At 41.1% G+C, this 20,388-nt stretch overlaps 1 protein-coding gene across 4 annotated transcripts; it reads left to right on the forward strand.

Annotated features, from left to right (window-relative positions):
* The first annotated feature begins 395 nt into the window (after window positions 1-395).
* Window positions 396-15,103, forward strand: LOC147149638 (semaphorin-7A). 4 transcript variants are annotated; one of them, XM_086026238.1, is made up of 15 exons: window positions 396-572; window positions 2,400-2,530; window positions 2,964-3,023; window positions 3,096-3,194; window positions 3,257-3,365; window positions 4,617-4,724; window positions 6,061-6,239; window positions 6,845-7,023; window positions 7,959-8,061; window positions 8,145-8,331; window positions 11,494-11,609; window positions 11,677-11,828; window positions 12,381-12,457; window positions 13,746-14,079; window positions 14,748-15,103. In XM_086026238.1, exons 1-15 carry the CDS (start codon window positions 464-466, stop codon window positions 14,902-14,904), a joined length of 2,100 nt encoding a protein of 699 aa, XP_085882364.1. In that variant the 5' UTR covers window positions 396-463; the 3' UTR covers window positions 14,905-15,103. The 4 variants fall into 4 exon arrangements, with proteins under 4 accessions (XP_085882364.1, XP_085882365.1, XP_085882366.1 ...); XM_086026239.1 differs by having other exon boundaries at window positions 6,097-6,239; XM_086026240.1 differs by having other exon boundaries at window positions 13,746-14,899.
* Window positions 15,104-20,388: the final 5,285 nt, after the last annotated feature.

Below are 20,388 nucleotides of genomic sequence, written 5' to 3' on the forward strand. Positions count from 1 at the left end.
ATGTGATGAGCCAGTTTATTTGTCGATTAGTTAAAAAAAAAAAAGTAGCTAAATGTGTATGTCAACTTTATTTTCATGATGTTATCATACTGGTTATTAAATGTGTATGTATTTTCATGATGTTATCATACTGGTTATTGGGTTTTTATTGTGTCATTTATTTATTTATTTATCACTAATACAACGATTACTTAGTAACAATTGTATAGGATAGGCTCCAGCAGATAAGCGTTTCGGATAATGGATGAATGGAAGATGGATGTATGAAAACGACTCTGTTTATAAACGTAGGAAAAATGGGGGGTCGGGGGGTGGGGGGGATTCAATCCGGTGTAGATTGCCTAATTGGAGCTCGCTCGCACGGCGCGAGCCAATCGGATTCTTCTTCAGTTGGCACTGGCTAGTGCAGGCACCCGGTCGCCACTTTCCTCACGCGCGTGCGCCTGCCTGTCACGTAGAAAGGATGACCAACTTTCGATCACATTTGTATTATTTCTTTCTTTTATGGCTCCTCTCTCGTGTCCATTCACTGGATCCGACGCTTTTACCGAGGATGACGTTCACAAAGGAAGGTAGGCGATCACCAATTTATTTAACGTTAAGCATGCAGCAAGTTCTGCGGCGAAACCAAGCCGATTAAAAGCAAAACAAAACAAAACAAACAAAAAACCGTCTCAATACGCCCGACTTTGTATGGCCAGTGTCTTTATTTAGCCTACTTTTCATCATTTTGTGTTACTCGTTAGTCCTTACCCCATTTTGTCACTTTTAGTTACAGGAAGCGGAGTCCTTTGGAGAGGCAGGTGCTTAAAACTTTAACACACACTTGCACTACGTACTTTGTAGAGTATACAGTATAGCGTGTGTTTGTGTGTGTGTGTTTCTTCTTCATCTGGTGCTGACTTTATACACAATTTAGAAGATGATGATGCTTACGGACATGGATGGGTACTTCAAAAAATCAAATAAATATTGGCCACAATGTTGATCCATCATGGGCACAAAATACTTATTTGTGATAAAAAAAATAAATAAAAAAATACTCATTTGTGACCTAGAACTTGGTATAAAGTGGACACAAAATACATTTGTGGCAACAATAGCTGTGACAGCATACAGGATCCTTGGGAACGCACCGCGAGAGACATTCTGAACAATTTACCATTTCAGGCTGAGAACAGAATAAGAAAAGACATTAAATTTTCCAGCAAAGGTGAACACCATTTGCTTAGTTGCTTATGGGAATTGATGATAAACCCACAAGTAATTTGTGTGCATTAAGACACAAGTGCGCATTTGGCGTCATAACTATATTTGGCCACAAAACAACCCCCAAAAAATCCCACATTGTGTCTGGAGCTCCGTTTCTGGCTTTATTCTCTATTTCTTTCAAACTGTTTTTGCTTTCACTCAAAACAGGAACCTGAGTGATTGAGAGAGGAGAAACTTTTGCGAATGAGCGAACAGAATTGCTTATAAAGGGCACTTTATATTGGAACAAAATTTGGAGTGTTAAAATATTGGTGTTAAATATTTCAGAGTTGATTTTCAATCCCCAAAGTGTATTTTTTTAACACGGTTTAAGTGAAAGTCGGTGATGGAGTTATTTGACAGAGTTGATTTATTTACTGTTAACCAACTCTGCATAGAGCTAATCAAAGTAAGCTCCGCCCACTCGATTAGAACTGCTCCGCCGCAAAGGTTAATAATGGTATGTTCATGTTTAATTGTTAAACAATCAAAGTCGTGTTAAAGAGGAAGCCAATGCAAACATATTTTTTCCAAGAATTTGTTCTTATGCAAGCCCACTAGTTGAAACAAGGCATTATGATAAATATTGCGTGCAATAAGAGTTAATCCACTCGTTTTTAGCCATCTCAGGGAGCGGCCCTTTTGTCACGTTTGGGCCCGTGAGATGGCTAAAAAACGGTGGATTTTGCTGCTTAACTGATATTCCACAAACGTAATATTAATCTGAATGCCGTGTTTCAACTAATGGGCCCAAAAATATGTTTGGGTTTGGCTTTAAGTTCACTCTTACATCAGTTTTAGTGCTATTGTTTTAGTCATGTGGCAATGTGACTGAAAAGGGCATCTTTAAGATGAGCTTTGAGCAAACATTTCTGGAAAATTACAATTTCAAAGCAAATCTCTCTACATCACGCCGTGAGCTCTTTTTTGGTTGTTGTTGTTGTTGTTCCCTTTTTCCGTTCATTGTCCTTTGTTCTACACTTATCACGTCAAGTTGCTGTTAAACCAAAAAACAAATTGAAAATGTAATCAATTTAACCAGCATGCAGGTCTTTCTGGTTTGAGTCAACGCGCGTGCTACAAATTTGACTTTGACTTCATTTCATTTACATGCGATTTAACTGGTCCTTTGATGTTTCCCCTGGCAGAGATCGCACTTAAGAGCGTGACGTTACCCGAGGAAATCCGCACACTTCTTCTCCCAGAAAGCGATCACGGCAAGCTCATGGCTGTCGGAAAAAGACATCTGCTCTCTATCAGCTTTCTGTATCCTCTAAAGGTAACCAGCATCACTTGAAAATGAGTCATGAATGGACAAAAGTGTGTCAAAATATGGCAAAATGACTTCTGGTCATCGAAGTCATCGATCAAAATCGAGTCGCTTTGTCTCTCAAACGTCGCTTCAAGATTGAATCAATCAGTTGAAAAACATTTTTCATTTGACCTTGGCCATGCAGTATCAGTATCATAAAATGAGTCTGACATTTTTTGTTAATTACAGTATATACCTTTGTTCATCAAGTGGATAATTTCATATTTCTGCCTCTCACTTTAAGTCGCTGCTTTAGATAGATGAACAAAGAGAGTTTATTCGTAGTACTTAAATCATCATTTTTGGACTTATTTAAGTGCAATTGGCTAATTTCTCACGTAAACAACTGATGTTTTTTCGCGGCAGTGTCAGGCAGCTGTATGTCATCTTTCCATTGCAGACTCCCGTGCCAAGAAAGTTGCTGTGGGCCGAATGCGGCGGCACTCGAGCGTCGCCAAACGTGAGACAGGCACAAAAACGCAGCTCTCTGATTGGTCGCTGCTCGGTCCTCACTTCCTAAAATGTGGTTTAGGGTTGCAGCTACGACGTGGTCTTGGCCCACCGGAGGGAGAACACCAGCCGGGCGTTTCTTTGCGGGACGGACGGCGTAAAAACACTTTGTTGCGACACGGTGAGACGCGGGATTGGCAGAAGCATGGCGGCTTCTTACTGACGCGCTTTGTTTCTTTGTAGGAGCCATCTGAGGACACACCCACCTGCACGCCATCTGATGACCTGGGGAGCATGCGAGGGAGCATCAGGAATTTTATCTTGAAGGATGCTGAACGTTCTGCTCTCGTTGGTGAGTTTTGGCCGAATAAAACGGCATTTAAGTAGACGGAAAAAAAAAAAAGGCTCAAGAACACAAGTCCAAAAATACTGAAGTTTTACTTAGCAACATTAAATTTGGTAGATGTCATCATTATTGGATTTGCACTACTACAAATTGGGTTGCTCAATTTTTTTAAAAAGAAAGTCAACTCCTAAATGTTCTTTACAGTAATATGTTGTATGGGCCACCACTGGTCTAAATCCGGAGTTCTGATAACAATTTGCGTTTATGGAATATGAGTTAAGAAGCCAAATACACCTGTTTTAAGCCATGTCAGTGAGCGGCCATTTTTCATAAAAATGACATCACAGTTGCTCAGGGCTCAGGTAACAGCCAATCATGACTCACCCATTTTCTGAAGCTGAGCCGTTATGGTTTTTTCCCTTAGCCCCGAGCAACTGTGATGTCGTTTTCGGTCGACGTCAAATGACAAAATCGACGCTCCCTGAGATTGATCATAACAGTTGGAATTTGTTGCTTAATTTGTATTCCGCAATCACAATATTAATCAGAATATCAAGTTTAGACTAGTGAGGCTGCATAAGACATATTCTTATATATATATTTTACAAGCTTTGGGTTGACTTCTTCTTTAGATTAAGATTCAGCCCAAAGCTAGTTTTCCCTTCTACTTCTTTCACTCACTAACATGAGTAGACCTTCAAAAAAAACAAGTTATGTCCCCCCCCCCACAAAAAAAAGGTAAAGTTTGATTAGTCACCATAAAACACCTAATCCTAATAATTCAGCTCCACAAGGTCAGATCTTCACTGAACATCTTGTTTGTGCGAATGGTCATGCCCTGAAGAGATTCGTAGTTGCTTGTTCCTTTAAGTCTTCTAATAAAAGGCAGTTAAGACAGCCAGTTATGATCAAGTCAAGGCCCTGAGAATGAAATAACCTGAATGAATGAAAATATTTACAGGCATCTCGAAACTATGCTCTCTTCATAGCGGCTTCCAGTTTCCATTTTGCCCTGGAATGTCTTGAATGACACTTAACGATACATTGCTTTCGCTTGCTAAGTCGTTACAAGAGTCAAACTAGCTTGAAAAAAAAAAAACAACCCACATCTAACAAATATGGTACAGAAGAGGGCCAAGCCTTCTCAGAGTCAGTGTAGGTTCCTCTTTATTAGGCAATTGTGCTGGCCAATTTCTTTCATTTAACACCATTCTTGATTCCTATAAAAAAAAAAAAAAAAAAAAATATGTATTCCAGAATCTGCAGAAGGCTCCTCACTGTACGTAACGTACTCCGGCTCCAAGGAGTACGTGGGCGTCCACAAGTTTGGGAAGAACAGAATGGGACCAGCTAACCACGATAAAGGTAATGTTATATCCAATATAAAGAGATTCTGTGTAGATCACCAGTCATGGTAATCAGCAATGCTTCGCCTGGAAATAGAAAGGTTTTTTGTTGTTTTAAATCTCAGGTGTAGCGTCTCCGGTGGGTGTGTCCCCAGGACTGCTCACAAGAGAGTTGCTATTGCCACATGTGACTCCAGTCATAAGAGTCTAACTGCCCCAATTAAACTCTTGCGGGTTACCAATGCAAAGGGGCTGTATCTAACATTCTTGAATATAATCATGTTTAGATTTAACATCTCTCTTTGAGCATATTATCTTAGATAAAGACAGAATTTTTGATACAGGTCACTGACATAGCCGATGGGTTTGCATGTCTGAAATTGGGGGTTCATATCTGGGCGTCCTGTGCGTAGTTTGCGTATTGTCCCTGTGCTGGCGACTCAGGGGCGGAGCCAGAACGTGGCTAATGGGTGGGCCTGAATATTTCCCTCACTGAGCACAATGCTCCTGTCCCGACACATCGTATACTCAAATAAAATGACAAACTGAATAATATGACGTTCAGATCTTCCTGAGATAAACACAACTATGCCATTCTTGATATTCAATACAATAAAAAAAAAACGAAACGAAACACAAATTCAAAAATGATTTCATAATCATTTACAAAAAATTTAAAAGTATATTTTTTTTTCATGAATCTCACTGGGTGGGCAGTCTGTCGATCTGGGTGGGCCTGTGCACACTCAGACCCACCCATGGCTCCGCCCCTGGCTGGCGTAGGTTTTCTGGCTCCTCTGGCTAAAAACATGTACGTTAGTCTTCACTGAAGACAAAATTGTCGATAGGTGTGAACGTGACTGTGAATAGGTGTTTATTTCCAAAGTATATACCTCATAAGTCACATTTTGGTGAATTTCATATTTAAAAAAAAAAAAAATCACCAGGCTTCTATTGGTCAGTCCGAATGCGTGAGTGCTATTTTGACACATTATTGAGCAATCTAAAGTGTTGAAAAAGGCCAGCTCTCTTTCACGATGCCATGCTAATGGTTGAACAAACTTGCCATTTTTGGGGTCTCCTGAAAAGTGGCCATTTTGGAGGTACATTTTGGCCAGCTATATGTGTCCTGTGATTGGCTGGTCAGCTGGGACAGGTTTCAGCTGACCTTTGACACTGACGAATGAATGGATCCAAATATTGATCCAACTCTTCTATAATGGAGGTGAATAGGATATGTGTACGCGCTCCGAAAACAGTTGCGGCTTGCACCACAGGCAAGGCACGGCCGACAATGGAGATGGGCTATTTTGAATAACCACGTGATGTTTGTGTTGTTAAATGAGCTCAGGTGTGTGTGTGTGTGTGTTTATCTGTGTTTGTGCCTGTAGAGCAGCATTACGTGGGTTTGGCGATGAGCAGACGCAGGGACGAACCTTTGCAGGACAGAGTGTACGCCTTCTACAAGCAGAGAAATGAAGATTTGAACCTGTGGAGCAGCACGTGGCTTCCGTATGTCTCCCAGTTTTGCTTGGTGAGTGTTGGCTCCGACGCACGCCGTGCCAAGTGGCACGAGCGTGACTGAACTGGACAAATGCGGAAAAACGACAGTCCGCAAACCAACCGCATAACAAGCAATTGACCCCCGCCCACATATTAAATAAAACAAAACAAAACAAAACAACTGCGAGAAACACCCTTTTCCTAACAGGAAGCGTTCTGAGGCAGCACTGATACTGCACTGTTATTATTTTGTTTATTGAACCACAGTCAACACCCTGTCTGCTCTAGCCAAAATATGATCATACAAAGAAAGGAAGGAATGGGACAGAAATAAATGAAAGGAGAAACTGTGGATATTTCATTATTGGTATAGTTTGGCAATGGCGGCAGCCAGCTGTTTCTCGCTAATGCCCCGAACCGTAGATTTTGGATGCGAAAGCTCACATGATACGACAAGGCATATTTGATCGGCCTTTACATTTGTGACGTTCCTATGCCGTTCGCCGGCGATTCAAATTCATCTCAGCAAAACTGCCGGTGGACGGTCAGCCACTCGTTTGAAACGACTTCAGTTCAGTCATGTTTGCCTTTGCCGCAGATCCAGCAGCATAACATTGTAATTGTGCTTCTGCCCAGGCGGACATAGGCGGACCCAAGAACAATCTGCAGTTCACCTGGACCTCCCAGATGAGCGCCAGGCTCTTCTGCGGTGACGCAAAGAGTAAAAAACACTTCTTTGAGATGGTGGACGTTGCCACCGTGCATGCAGCGCAATGGACGGACACCCGAGTTTATGTGCTCTTCAGGAATGAATGGTACGACTCTAAACGCCCGTTCAAGACTTTAGGACCAGTTATTAATATGGGAGCACGGTGAAGCAGTGGTTAAAACTGCCGGCTCACTTCAAACTGGGTTGGATGCTTTGTAGGCAGGAGAGGGGGGGGGGACAAAATTATCTTCGCTGTTGACAAAACATGAAATTTGGCTTGCTGAAGTCTCTAAATTGTCTTTGGCGTTTTAAAACAAAGCACATTCAGGTTGAACAGGTTCATTATAGACTCAGGCTTATATTTGCTTTTGAACAAAACCGCATGCACTTAAGGTCATTTAAGATTTGAATTGTTGTTGGTGTTTATGAAAACATACAGTACCTAGTTCCATTGCAGACTCAAAATTGTTTGGGGTTTTAAAAAGGCATGCATTCAGTTCCCTGCCGATTGTATTAAATCTTTATTCAAACAGCTCTGGCCCAAAATCAGATGGCCACAAGCACAGCCGCAACCCTAATGAGGATAAGTAGTACTGTAGAGAAAATGGATGGATGGATTATGGCAGGTGAAGATTATCTTCAGTGTTTAATAAAGCACATATGGAAGAATAACTGACGACGCTAAAGTGTCTCTGAAATGGAAAAAAAACAAACAAACCAACACTTTTGAGACATTTTGAATTGTCTTCAGTGTTATGAAAGTGTCATGTTAGGTTGGTCGAAGACAGCAAATGTATTAAAGACTTGTGAACAGTATGACTGACATACAGCACTTTATTAAATAGATGCATCTGGCCTTGCCTGCGTTTAAATGAAGTGTGTGCTCTGTGTCAATGTTGACTTGTTGTTCACCCGCTTGCCGTTTGCTCACAAAAGAATGAGTGTTCCCCTCTGGTGTAAACATTGACCGTCTCTGCACGGCAGCAGCTGTTGCCGGGCAACACAGGATTCAAAGAGAGTGTGTCCCCCCTCTGGTTGCAGGAACATGAGCGCTGTATGCGTTTACTCCGTGCAGGACATCCAGGGCGTCTTCACCAACTCGCCGTTTAAAGGCTCAGACCACCAAAGAGGCCGGTCCAGGGAGGTATGACAACATGAAAATAATACAGCCGATCTTTCATCGTGACGTTTGAGGATCCAACCGACCAAAATTATTATCTTCCTCAGTGCGTTGTAGACAGCACACGTCTCCCTCTGGACGTCCTGAGAATGATCCAGATCAACTCTGAGATGGACCAGTGGGTGAAGCCTGTGAACAAATCAGGCCCACTTCTCATCAGCCACCACGTGTACACTCACATCCACGCCGACACCGTCCTCGCAGAGGAACACACGCTTCTGCTTTTGTCTCGCAGTGAGTATCACGCTACCGAAAAAAAAAATACATGTCACGTACGTGTCAATTTCACTGCCATCTCTATTAAAATAAGGTCAAATGTTACTTGCTGGAAGCTGGTCACACGGAACAAAAAAGTCTGCCATGCAAATGCACAAGCACACACTCATTGCTACTCTCGCCTATTATTCGTAATACCTGCTAATTTGCACAAAAAAGTGCCTATAAATAATCTACAAATTAAAAAAACCACACACACACACACATTCATGGACAATCTGTGTCCTATAATTATTATAATTGCTCCTCTTGCCAGTTAGTAAGGATCACCGCCACAGTGTGCGATAAATAAATAAATAGTCCATATTAAGTCACCTATGGGCACACAATGTACTATTTATATTAATGATTGGTTTATTATGATCGTTACTCTCACATGTTGTTCATGTTAAGCGCTTCCTCGCACAGTAGAAATACACAGAATGACTACAAAGTAATCCACTGTCAAGCGGACATTTCTATTCTTTGATTCGACGCGTGCTAGGGCTGTTCGATTTTGCCTAATGAGAAAATCCCGATTATTTTCTCTCAAACCCGATTTTACGATTACGATTTCTTTGAAAAACAAATAATAATGAAAAATGAAGTACTTTGAATGTCTTTTATTTCAACGCATTTTTTCTTTCTTTGAACTCAAAATGACAGTCGATTTAACTTAATACACACAGAACAATCCATTGGATTTAACAGCATTTTACTACAGATTTCAGATCTGTTCTTAATCAAACCAATAATGAAAGAAGAAAGTGCCATTCTGAAACGAAATCATCAACATGAGAGAATTATTAACTTTTATTATAGTTTATTAACTAAACGCTCACCTGCCTGAGCAAACAGCAGAATCGTCAGTATAGCCATGGATGTTGTCGTTGTTTCGGACTGCGCGTTCGTGGGAGGAAGCGGAAATGCAGACGAAACTACGGTGGCTTCGATACACCAAAAGTAACAAAATCGATTTGAACGTTTTTAACATCGTTTTATCCAGAAAATTCGGTTACGGTTCAAAATCGCTTGATCGAGAAGCCCTAACATGTGCTGTTTTCCGGTGTCTATTGTGTATAGAATATTGTGTTAATTTATTGCTTTGACTGGTTGTATTATTGCTATTTTGTAAAGTGCTTTGTTACAGCAGTAGCTGTTGGGAATAACGTTTTGTAAAATTGACAAATCTTTGTCATGCCTCAAATATCCTTGTGGTGACTACGCCCTCAAAGACGCATTGTGATATGCAACAATGTGCCTTGCTGTTGTCCAAACAGGGCAAACTGGTCTAGGCATGTGGGATGTTGGATCGGGATCTGCTGACTCAAGCTTCCTGCAAAAAAAACAAAAAAAACAACAGCACACACTGCACCCATTGTAGCACTCACCCACTGCAAGATTACCACATAGACATGAATCAATACTAAAGAAACGTCAAAATTATCTGGTTTGGTTGGTAAAAGGCAAAGCGCCAGTGCAAAACATTCATGTCGGATGGAGTTTTCATTGTAATGTTGATCACGTCATCACCATGTCAATAGTTTGATATGTTGAGTCACGTGGCGGTTGTGCAGTACAACCTCAATTTTCCGGTTTAGCGTAGCCAAATGCTTGTTTCATTTTGTGTAATGTAGCAATAAACAAAGTCCTTTTCACCTAGAGAACCTGCAAAATTGTAGCGCCAGAGCTATGACAGAAGACCGTTTGTCCAACTTTCCTTTCACACAGAACCCAGTGAAGCAAAATGTATCGAACAGCCTCACAAGAAAAAAGGCAGGCTGGTTGCCATCTTTCACATCAGCATTCACACCATCACCGAGTAGGAACTGAACCCATGCTGCCTGCACGGAAGTTAGGCAAATTAACTGTTACGCAATCAGTGACTTTCTGACGAAAGCCATTTCCAGAAAAGGCCTTTGAACATTGATAGTAATCAGAGGAAATGAGCAGTTGTGGACAGATAATTAAATTACTGTACTTCTGTTTGTCTATTTTATCTTGTCACCAGCCTGCTGAATGCCATTTACAGATGAAAAGTTCTATACCACCGATGGGAGGAGTACCACTATAGTGTACATCCATTTTAGCCAGTCAGAAGCCTGAAGAAAGTCATTTCCACAAAAATCACTCAGAAGGCTGATAATGATTGGAGAAAATGAGGAATTGTGCGCTGTTGAAGTTACTTCTCTAAGCCTATTTTAGCTATTCAGAAGCCTGAAGAAACTTTCTTCCTGGAAAATAGTCTACTGTACAGAATAGTGTATAACAGTGGCTATGTTTACATAGACACATTTATTTGGATTAAAAGTCTGATCGGAATAAAAATGCTTCATCTACACACCTCACCTGAAATATTCTGACCCGATCAAGCCCAATCCGATAAATATTTTTTTCAGAGCGAGAGAGGCAGTTTATGTCGATGGTTAATCTGATAGGCGCGCATAAAAATACTTATTCCGAAACTTCGGAACAAACCGTCTTTACCGCGCACGTCTGTGACGTCAGTATACGCGTTTCTGCTAGTAGAAACAGAGCAAGCGAAGGCCATGGCGGGTGCAAGACTGAACTGGAACATTTGGCGCTCAATTAGGAAGTGTTAACTCCACGTAGCAGCGCAAACGGGAAAAATACGTAAAATAACGCTGATGTTTAAAGTAGAAATGGGCCGAGCGATGTTTTGTCTTCTGCTACTACTTTCGGTATATTTGGTCAATCTACGCATTTCAAAATAATTTGTTCCGACCAAAAGTGTTATGCACGAACACATAAATCGTAATCGGATGAATATTTTTAGTGTCCCCGATAACAGTGCAGCCGATCATAATTTTAATCCCAATTCTGATGGGATTAAAGAAATATTGTCCATGTAAACATAGCCAATCATAGTGATTGAAGGATGCGAGGACTTCTGGAATACTGCGACGTATCCATTCTAGCCCATCAGATGCCGGAAGAAAGACATCTGTTTTGACCCAAAGTCACAGGGAAAAAAAAAACAATGTTTTTAAATTTCCCCACTTTTATGTGGACCTTTTTATGTGGTCTAAGTATATTCGTAGCACAGTATTTTGACATTCTTAAATTGTGACTTTCTGGTGGTATTTTACTCCCCCTCTGACTTGCTGTTTTTATCCGCAGATTGCGGAGGAGTGGACAAGGTGTTGGTCAACAAGCGCACAGCCTTCATCGTCGCAGAATACAAACCTTTTACCCGCAGGGCTCATATCGACAGCATTTTCCACCGTCATTCCTCCGTGAGTGGATGAAATGTCACATGCCCACAGGGAAAATGCATTTAACCTAACATTTGGCATTTCACAGACAAAACTCTACCTCAGCTCTAACAGTCAGCTTATCCAGATGGACGTGGCCGACTGTGACAACTATGGAGGCACGTGTGAAGAGTGCGTGTTGGCACGAGACCCTTACTGCGGCTGGGACGGCACCAGCTGCACTGCGGCCGCCTCTAGCGGGTACGACATACTTGTGGCGCATCCGGCGTGCATAGATGCAGACGCCCACCAAAGTGTGACCCCAGTGACACTTTTGCTGAGACACTTTTCGCACTTCTACAAGAAATACTCAGTCATAACTAGAATAGCTGCGGTTGAGATGTGTATCTGTAGTTCTCTCTTTAACAGGAGTTAGCAGCTAGTTTCTCGGAAGACTGACATTTTTGTTACAAAAACGATTGGTAGATAGAAACAATCTTTTGCCACCATAAAATAAACTAAATATATTTTTTCTGAACACAGTAACGTCATTAAATACAGCGTCATTAAATGTCATACAAGTTTAAAATTAAATCCACCACGTCGTAAAGTCTGATGATGTTTTCACAGCCAATGTTCTAACGTAAGTCGTTACTTTTGACATTCTAAAATCTCAAGTGCTTTCGTCTGAAGTGCTTTACATATACAGCATAGTTGTAAAATCGGAAGTTTAAAGTTGTGACATCTTATGTACAAACATCTTGAATTCTGACATCTTAAGTGCCGGTAACAGGTGTGCATTTTCTTTGACAGTGGTGTCGTGACTCAGAATGTGAATTCCGGAAATTACACCTTGTGCTCGTCATCACTTCATCTTCACACCAGCAAAGGTTTGTACAATAACACCTCCTTCTCAAAAGTCAGTACTAGTGCACAGTGTTTCAATGAGAATAAAAGTTTTTGACAGCCCACAACACCGTATAAAGTCTACACGCATCCTCTGTGTGTCAAATGCAAATGACCGGTAACAATAATAAAAATATTTGCATCATGTTTGGTTTGGAAAACAGTTCCACTCATCATCAATAAAATATTGATATTTTCATATTATTTGGATAAAATAGCAAAAAAATTAAAGAAATAAATACATGCATTTTCCCCATTTGTAGCTTCTTAGCAAGTACAAAATGGCTAACCTTGGTAACAAATACGCCCATGAAACTGACACATCAACACGAAACAGCTACTTCCTTATCAGCTTCTGCTGTCATGTGACCTGCATGATTGGGGGTCCGGCTGTGTGTACGTGTGCGCGCGAGTGTGCATGGTTTTTTTTTTTTGTAGGAAGATTTTATCCAAAACAACAGTCAGCATGTTGATATAAACAACAGAAGACACTTTTCCGTCACTATCCATATTATGGGAACCAAAACACTTGCACATTTGTTGAATGATAAATACACGAATAAGTAACTAGAACAAACTTAAGGAGGCAAGCCAGTGAGTGTGTGATTAAATGCGAACAAAACTTAGCATTAGCATACATTTTTGAAGCGACAAAATATAGTCGCAAGCTAAACAAGTCACAATTATTGTATGGCTAAATGCTAACAATGCTTAGTGTTACAATACCTTTGTGAAGCTAAATAAGTCAAGCTAAGGAATATAATGTGCTAAATGCTAACAAATACCAATAAAGGGCATTTCTTTAGTGGTAAAGACATGGTCAGAGACTACATAAATCAAGCTAATGTCATTTTATCAGAACATAGTGTATTAGTCAAATGCTAATAAATCAGTGTATAATTCATGTACTAATTGCTAACAAAAGTTAGCCTTAGCATGTTGTGAGAACACATAATCACCTCGTCAGGATAAATTTTCTGAATCAGAACGTAAACAAATGACTTCTTCTGAATTTAGGGGTTAAATATTAACATAGCATACACATTAGCATACTTTTGTTGTGCGCTCATAAACATGTGGGGTGATTATTAAACTGTATTTATATGACACATTTCTGGACAATTAGCACCAGTGCTAATGAGTGGTGTCCTGGCTGGTTGCCACAAAGCTACACTTATCACATAGGGTAGTTTTAGAAGGAGGAATTCAGACTTTTTGTGCCATGTGTTGCCTCCACGTATTTTGTATTAAATGCACGATAATGTTTTTCAGGGATCAATCACTCAAGCATGCCCGAAGTGGTGGTATTACTTCCTCATGGCTCCCAGTACTTCTTGCATTGCCCTGTGGAGTCCCACCATGCCCAATACAGCTGGCATCTCGGTGGAGGGGGAGCCATGCCCTGCGCCTGGAGCCCGCACGGATGTCTCCTCTCGATTGATAGCAAACGGGCGGGGACGTACACATGCGTGTTAGAGGAGAGGGGCTTCAAACGCGTGCTCGCGCGCTACGCCGTACGTGTCGCGAGCAGCGCCACGTCAACGGGACCCTCAGTCGGGCTGCTGTTTTGGCTCTGTGCGATGGCTACTCTCAACCGCACAATAATGTAAAAACCTGGACCACAACTGCATGTTTGTCTCTGTGCTATGCATCTGTAAAATATTCACTGCACTTTTCCAAAATTTAGCCTTAGTCTAAAAATTTGATTTGTTCATTTTTTCTCAGAATTCTAGAAACAACATTCCATATGACCTAAAAGGGCTTTTTTGAGTTGTTGTTTTTTTTGGTATGCAGATTGCATTTATTGACACTCCGTATATTAACCGTTCCAACCGTAAACATATCACAATGATCCCAGAACACTTGAATGAAACATGCGATTGCAATATTTATCGACCTCAAAAAATGCATTTGATACCATAGATCATTCAAATTTACTCCATAAACTTGAGAAATATGGGATCAGAGGAATAGCTGGGAACTGGTTAAAAAGTTACTTAACTGAACGAACCCGATACCCCCCCCCCCCCCCCCCCCCCCACTCAAAAAAGTGTATATTCATTCATTCATTATCCATACCGCTTATCCTCACAAGGGTCGCGGGCGTGCTGGAGCCTATCCCAGCTGTCTTTGGGCAGTAGGCAGGGGACACCCTGAATTGGTTGCCAGCCAATCGCAGGGCACACAGAGACAAACATCCGCACTCACAATCACACCTAGGGGCAATTTAGACAGTCCAATCGACTTACCATGCATGTTTTTGGAATGTGGGAGGAAACCGGAGTACCCGGAGGAAACCCACGCAGGCACGGGGAGAACATGCAAACTCCACACAGGGAGGCCGGAGCCAGGATCGAACCCACGACCTCTGAACTGTGAGGCGGACGTGCTAACCAGTCGACCACCGTGCCGCCCAAAAGTGTATATATAAATACCCAATAATCAACATGAAAAACTTTTTTCTTTTTGATTTTTGTGAATTAATTACATATTCTAAAAAGTAAGAAACTGCTCTAACAGTAAGTGTTGTGAAGTTGTGCGCAGAATTTGACTTGATTAATTTAATCCATTTTGGAATAAGGGTGTTATTTTTCAAAATGTGGAAAAAGTAAATCACTGTCAATATGTTGTGGATGCATTGTATTTTCAAAGTTTGTCAGATCATTTCTTGGGGGGGGGGGGGGGGGGGTACAATAATCCCGCACAATGCGGAGATACATTTTGTTGTTTCTGTGGTTGTAATGTAACTGATTAAATCATATTTTTTAACACGGCTATATTCTTTTTAAATAATCATATCCAATTAATGAGAGAGAGAGAAATGTTGACATAAATGAGTGTGCGTGGGTTCCAAATTTTCACCACACTTCTTGCAAAAGACTGCACATGATGTCTCGAGATGTGTGTCAAAAGTTCTCCGTGCACTGTTGGCCAACAGTCAAGACGCTATGTTGCAATGATCAGTAGTGTATGACATACACTACCTTTCGGACTATGCTGCCCTCTGCAGGACACACTCAGACATTCTAAAGCTGGAAACTTGACCGGTGGTTCCCAACATGTTTTGTTGCCATGGACCAGATGCTTTTCGCGAACCGGAAGTGTGGGGGTAGTTGATGGTTAGGGTGGGCGTTTACTGTTTTTGTTGGTGGGCATTGGTTGGGGGGGGGGGGGGGGGGTCAGCTCACTTAGCCCAGCTCCCCCCCCCCCCGCCCCCCAAAAAAAGAACATTAACAGCGAGCAAACCACAGAGTTGGCTGAAGGGGCAACCCCTTAGTTAAAAGAAAAGAGAAAAAAGCCACAACTTTTGCTGACATTTCCACCTTATTACACAAGCCCACGATATTACTCATTTAAAGAATGAGGTTATTTTTCCCCCGGATGCCGTCACAGTATCTTAAAACAAGTGAAGACTGGAAACGTGTTTTCATCCACATCTTACACCTTTCCACTGGAAACGCTTAACGTGTTGCCGTGCACAAGGTCCATTACGTTGGTACGACCACGAAGAGGATACACATTAATTAGAGTTAGAGTGTGTATACGTGTGTGCGTGGGCGCGCATGCGTGTGTGGGTGTGTGTGCCGATGGGATTGATAAGAGTGGAGAGTGGGGGCATAAAGGGGCATAGGAAGGGGTGGTCTGAGGTCTGCCTCTAGTTAAGACAACACGATAGCAGTAATTGTTCCAGAGCACAAATCAGTAAATCCAGTGCGTGTGTTCTTGTGCATGTTTGTGTGCGCGTGTGCATACGCGAGTGTGCTTGTGTGAAAGCACGTGTATTTGTTTGCGTTGGGCGTGTGTATTAGCATACGTCTGAGTGCGCTTGCGTGTGTAAGCGCGTGCTTGTGTGCCTCCGTCACTGGCATCAAATTTTGCGGTCTGTTTTTTTAATAGTGGATAACTTCTTTTTTTGCACTTGTATGATAGTTAAATTGGCCACGCCCACTTATCAATATCAAATGTACAAATAGTTTTGCTTTGTTTTAGTTTTCATTGCACTGTACAGCAATCACAAACGACAATTTAAAAATGGGACTTAAGACATTGCCAGAAGGGGTTGAACGGCGGCCACAGCTTGATCCTTGCACAGATGGCTTCTACTTCCATAGTTATGTCTGTGGACATTCTAATGGGGGGGGGGGGGGGGGTTGTCTGGTAAAAGCACAAGAGTCCTGCTTTCATTGCCTGGGTGGCCTCTGACCACGTCCATTACGCCGGACCTCGATTAGCTGAATGGTTTTAGAGGCTTTATAGCCGTGAGCTCATCGTAGCGACAGCCCCATCTCATTAGCTGCTTGATTGGTGGAGGGGGAGCCGCAGCTTCCATCTATTGAGGAGACACTCCGAAGATCTATAGTCGCACAACGAGACAGATTTTTAGGATTGACGTCATGCTTTGGGAGCCCACCACGCTAACAACATCACACAGAGGTTGTCCAAAACATGCAGACAAAGAAGAACTGACTCATTGGCTGCTCCTGCATCGACTGGCCGGCTCTTTTCTTCAAACTCCCGCACAGGTCAACGGTAGATCAGTTTGGTGGTTTAACCACCTTATTTCTGAGGCCTCTCATGGAGAAACGATAATGCTGCTTATAACCAATCATGGCTTAGCTTCAGAAAATAGGTGATAGGTCGTAACCTGAGCCCTGAGCGACTGTGGTGCCATTTTCAGTCGACAGAAAGTGACAAAATGGCCGCCCCTTGAGATGACTAAAAACGGGGGGATTTTGCGCCACAAACACACCATTAATCAGAATGCCGTGTTTAGACTAGTGAAGGCGTATTGAACATGAGGTCAACCCAAACATATTTTTTTTCAAGAATATGTTCTATGCAAGCCCACTAGTTGAAAAACAAGGCATTCTGATAAATATTGCGTTTGTAGAATAAGAGTTAATCTACCCGTTTTTAGATATCTCTGGCTGGCGGCCATTTTGTCTTTAAAGGTTAAAAAAAAAAAGTAAACTAAGGTTCAAATGATGAATGAATCTTTTTGGTAGAAAAACTACGACTACCAAGAAAAACATTGTAATTTTAACAAGTGAGCGCCAGAAGTCCCACACAACCCTACAAACAGTCCAAAAAAGACCAGGGTCTGTCTCTCCATGTATTAGTTGTGCAATATTATGGAATATTTGTAAAAAAATTGTGGCTTTTACGCTTCTAAGATTCTGTATGAATATTGCCTGTAGAGCTCACTGACATGCTGTCTTTTGGCCTTTCGCACCAACATGAGCGCAATCGTGTTTCACCTGTGCTTCTTTCCAGTGGATATGCAAAAGCGTCATTACGGAAACTCTCTGACTCCTCTGTGAATTGTGGGTATTCAGTTGAATTATACGGCCGTCACCGATGGAGGGATATGTTTATTCAATCAGGACGTTGAGATGTCGCTGATGCGGCCGTCGCGTGCCCATCAATCATCCTCAAAGAGCCTCCTTGGCTCCACGCTCAACGTGGACAAAAAACAGTTGGACCTCCTTCGCTGTCACTGTCATATATGCCACAAGTTGTTGTTTTTTTTTTTTTTAAGAAAAAAGTAATTTATGTTTTCTTCTTCAAAACAAAGTAAGAAATAAAGGCATCTCTTTTGTTTAGGGGCAAAATCCAACTATTTTTCAACATAATTAACAAAGTTGTAGTTTTCAACAACAAAAAAAAAGCTTTAATATAATCTCTTTTAGAATCAGTTTTTTTCAAGAACAATGTGCACTCTCAGAGAAAGGTAACTTTTCAAATGTAATCTACAAGAGGAAAAACAGGTGTATTTTTTTAAAGAAAAACACATGCTTTTTTAAAAGAAGTTGTAAGGAATAAAGGTACAAATTAAACATTAGAAAAAGTCCTGTTTTATTGAGAAAAAAGCTGTTATTCCAATATATATATATATATATATATATATATATATATATATATATATATATATATATATATATATATATATATATATATATATATATATATATATATATATATACATAGGTTAAACCAACTTAAATATACCAGCGGTTCACTTCTTTTCACACGTTGCATGATAGCTAAGAATCTTCAGAGGTTTTAGTATGCTGGAAAAGATGATTTCTATGTCCATTGTGTCCTATGGGGAACATTCGCAAAGAAGAAGGGACTCGATTGGATATGCTGCGTTGAGGTATGTTAACAAATGCGTCATTTAAAGGGAACGCGTCATCCAAGCTTTTTACGTCAACACCTTCGCCTTCATCTCCACCTTTTGTCCTCCCTCCTCCATCTCAAAGCACCTCTGGAGGTCTTTGGGTGGATAAGTCGATGAATTGTTTCAAGCGGCTCAGGATTGGACGGGGCCTCGGCGTCTGGCGTGGAGAAGATAAGGGCGCTTATCTATCCCTCTGTCTGACCAACCCGCAACCTCCGCCCCTCCTCCTCGCCATCATCAGTACCTCCTCGGCATCCCTTAACGCAAGTAGACAAAAAAGGCTTTGCTAACAGATAGTCAACATGGAAAAGAACGCTCACAACTTGTGGAACTCGCCATTTTGCGATTCGCTTATTGCGGATACACTTTATCACAGATTTTCATTTCATTTCATTTCATATATTCTGTTTTACCTCGCTATTTTCGCATATCTCTTATATGATGATATACCTTATATCAACATATATCATATCATATATCAGTCTGCCATTCGTCACTCATTAGCAAAAATGGGCGTCCGTTAGTGACGGACTGACAGACCTGTCCATCATTCTGAGGGGATGCCCACCTCTGGTAACAAGTATTTAGAAGGGTGGGAAACATGTCGGGGGGGGGGGGGGGTTGGGTGCTTGCGACGCCGTAATAGAGGCGTAAATCCCCCCCCAAATAAAAAATAATAATAATAATTTAAAAAGTCAACCTCTACTTGTTGAAATGTACCTATTCTTGAGCGGTAAAAAAAAAAAGGATGAATTTTGAGTGAAAAATGTTATGATTTTTTTCAACAAGCAAGCTAAACTCTTACAATACAAACGTCAGTCTTTGGAGAAAAAGCTGAAATGCACATTATAGCTTCGCTATAATTTATAGCGTCGCTATAATGTAGGAGCCCTTTGGTCATGTTTCGAGTTGGGGGAAAAAAGTGACCTTCGATGTATTTGAATGGGTACAAAATAAAAATAATGACTTTGAAGTGTAAAATAAAAGTTTAAAAAGTGGGGAAATATAAAGAAAGCAATACCAATAGACCGCAATTGTCTTATTTTCCCCGTCACCACCACTTTTGATGTGATTAGTGAATTGTTGTCTGGTTATCGAAGCAGAAAAAAGAGGGAGCCAATGTGCAATTTAGCGACGATGACACGGTGCTGTCACTCCTCCGCCATCTTGTTGGGAGTGACAGTCCTCCCCTTCGTCGTTTTGCTTCTCGCCTTTGATGCTGGCAGCGCTTCATTACTGTCACCGTTTTAACGTTAAGAAATGACGACAGGCAATTACGTGTTTGTCAGGATGCGCCCTGGAAAACAGTTTAGCGTGGAATATGATGAGCTTAAGAGGGTTTTATTGTATTGGGCTTTCCATGCGTGCGTTTGTCGAACTGTGCTGTGATGCATTTTTAGGTGTGGTTTTAAAAGTTATTGTTACTAAATGTTATTGTTATTTTGGACTGGATCTATATATATAACTAATATACATGTGTCATGTATTTACAAAAGGTTGTAAATGAATGCATTGTTTATTTTGTATTATTTAAAAATGTCATGGAGATTTTCTTTCATTCTTGGCATCGATTCAAAATAAAACCCGATCAACCAAAAATTCAATTGAAATATTATTTGGCGGGATTACCAAACCATCCCAATTCAAATAAAAGAGATCAAACTTAAAATTGTAAATGAGAAATTGGCATTGTGTACCTTACTTCAGCTAGCTTATTGCTAACTAGGAAAATCG

Source organism: Filicampus tigris, chromosome 3 (genome assembly GCF_054856515.1).
Source record: "Filicampus tigris isolate MCC_2025a chromosome 3, RoL_Ftig_1.0, whole genome shotgun sequence".
NCBI classification, from domain to species: Eukaryota; Metazoa; Chordata; class Actinopteri; order Syngnathiformes; family Syngnathidae; genus Filicampus; species Filicampus tigris.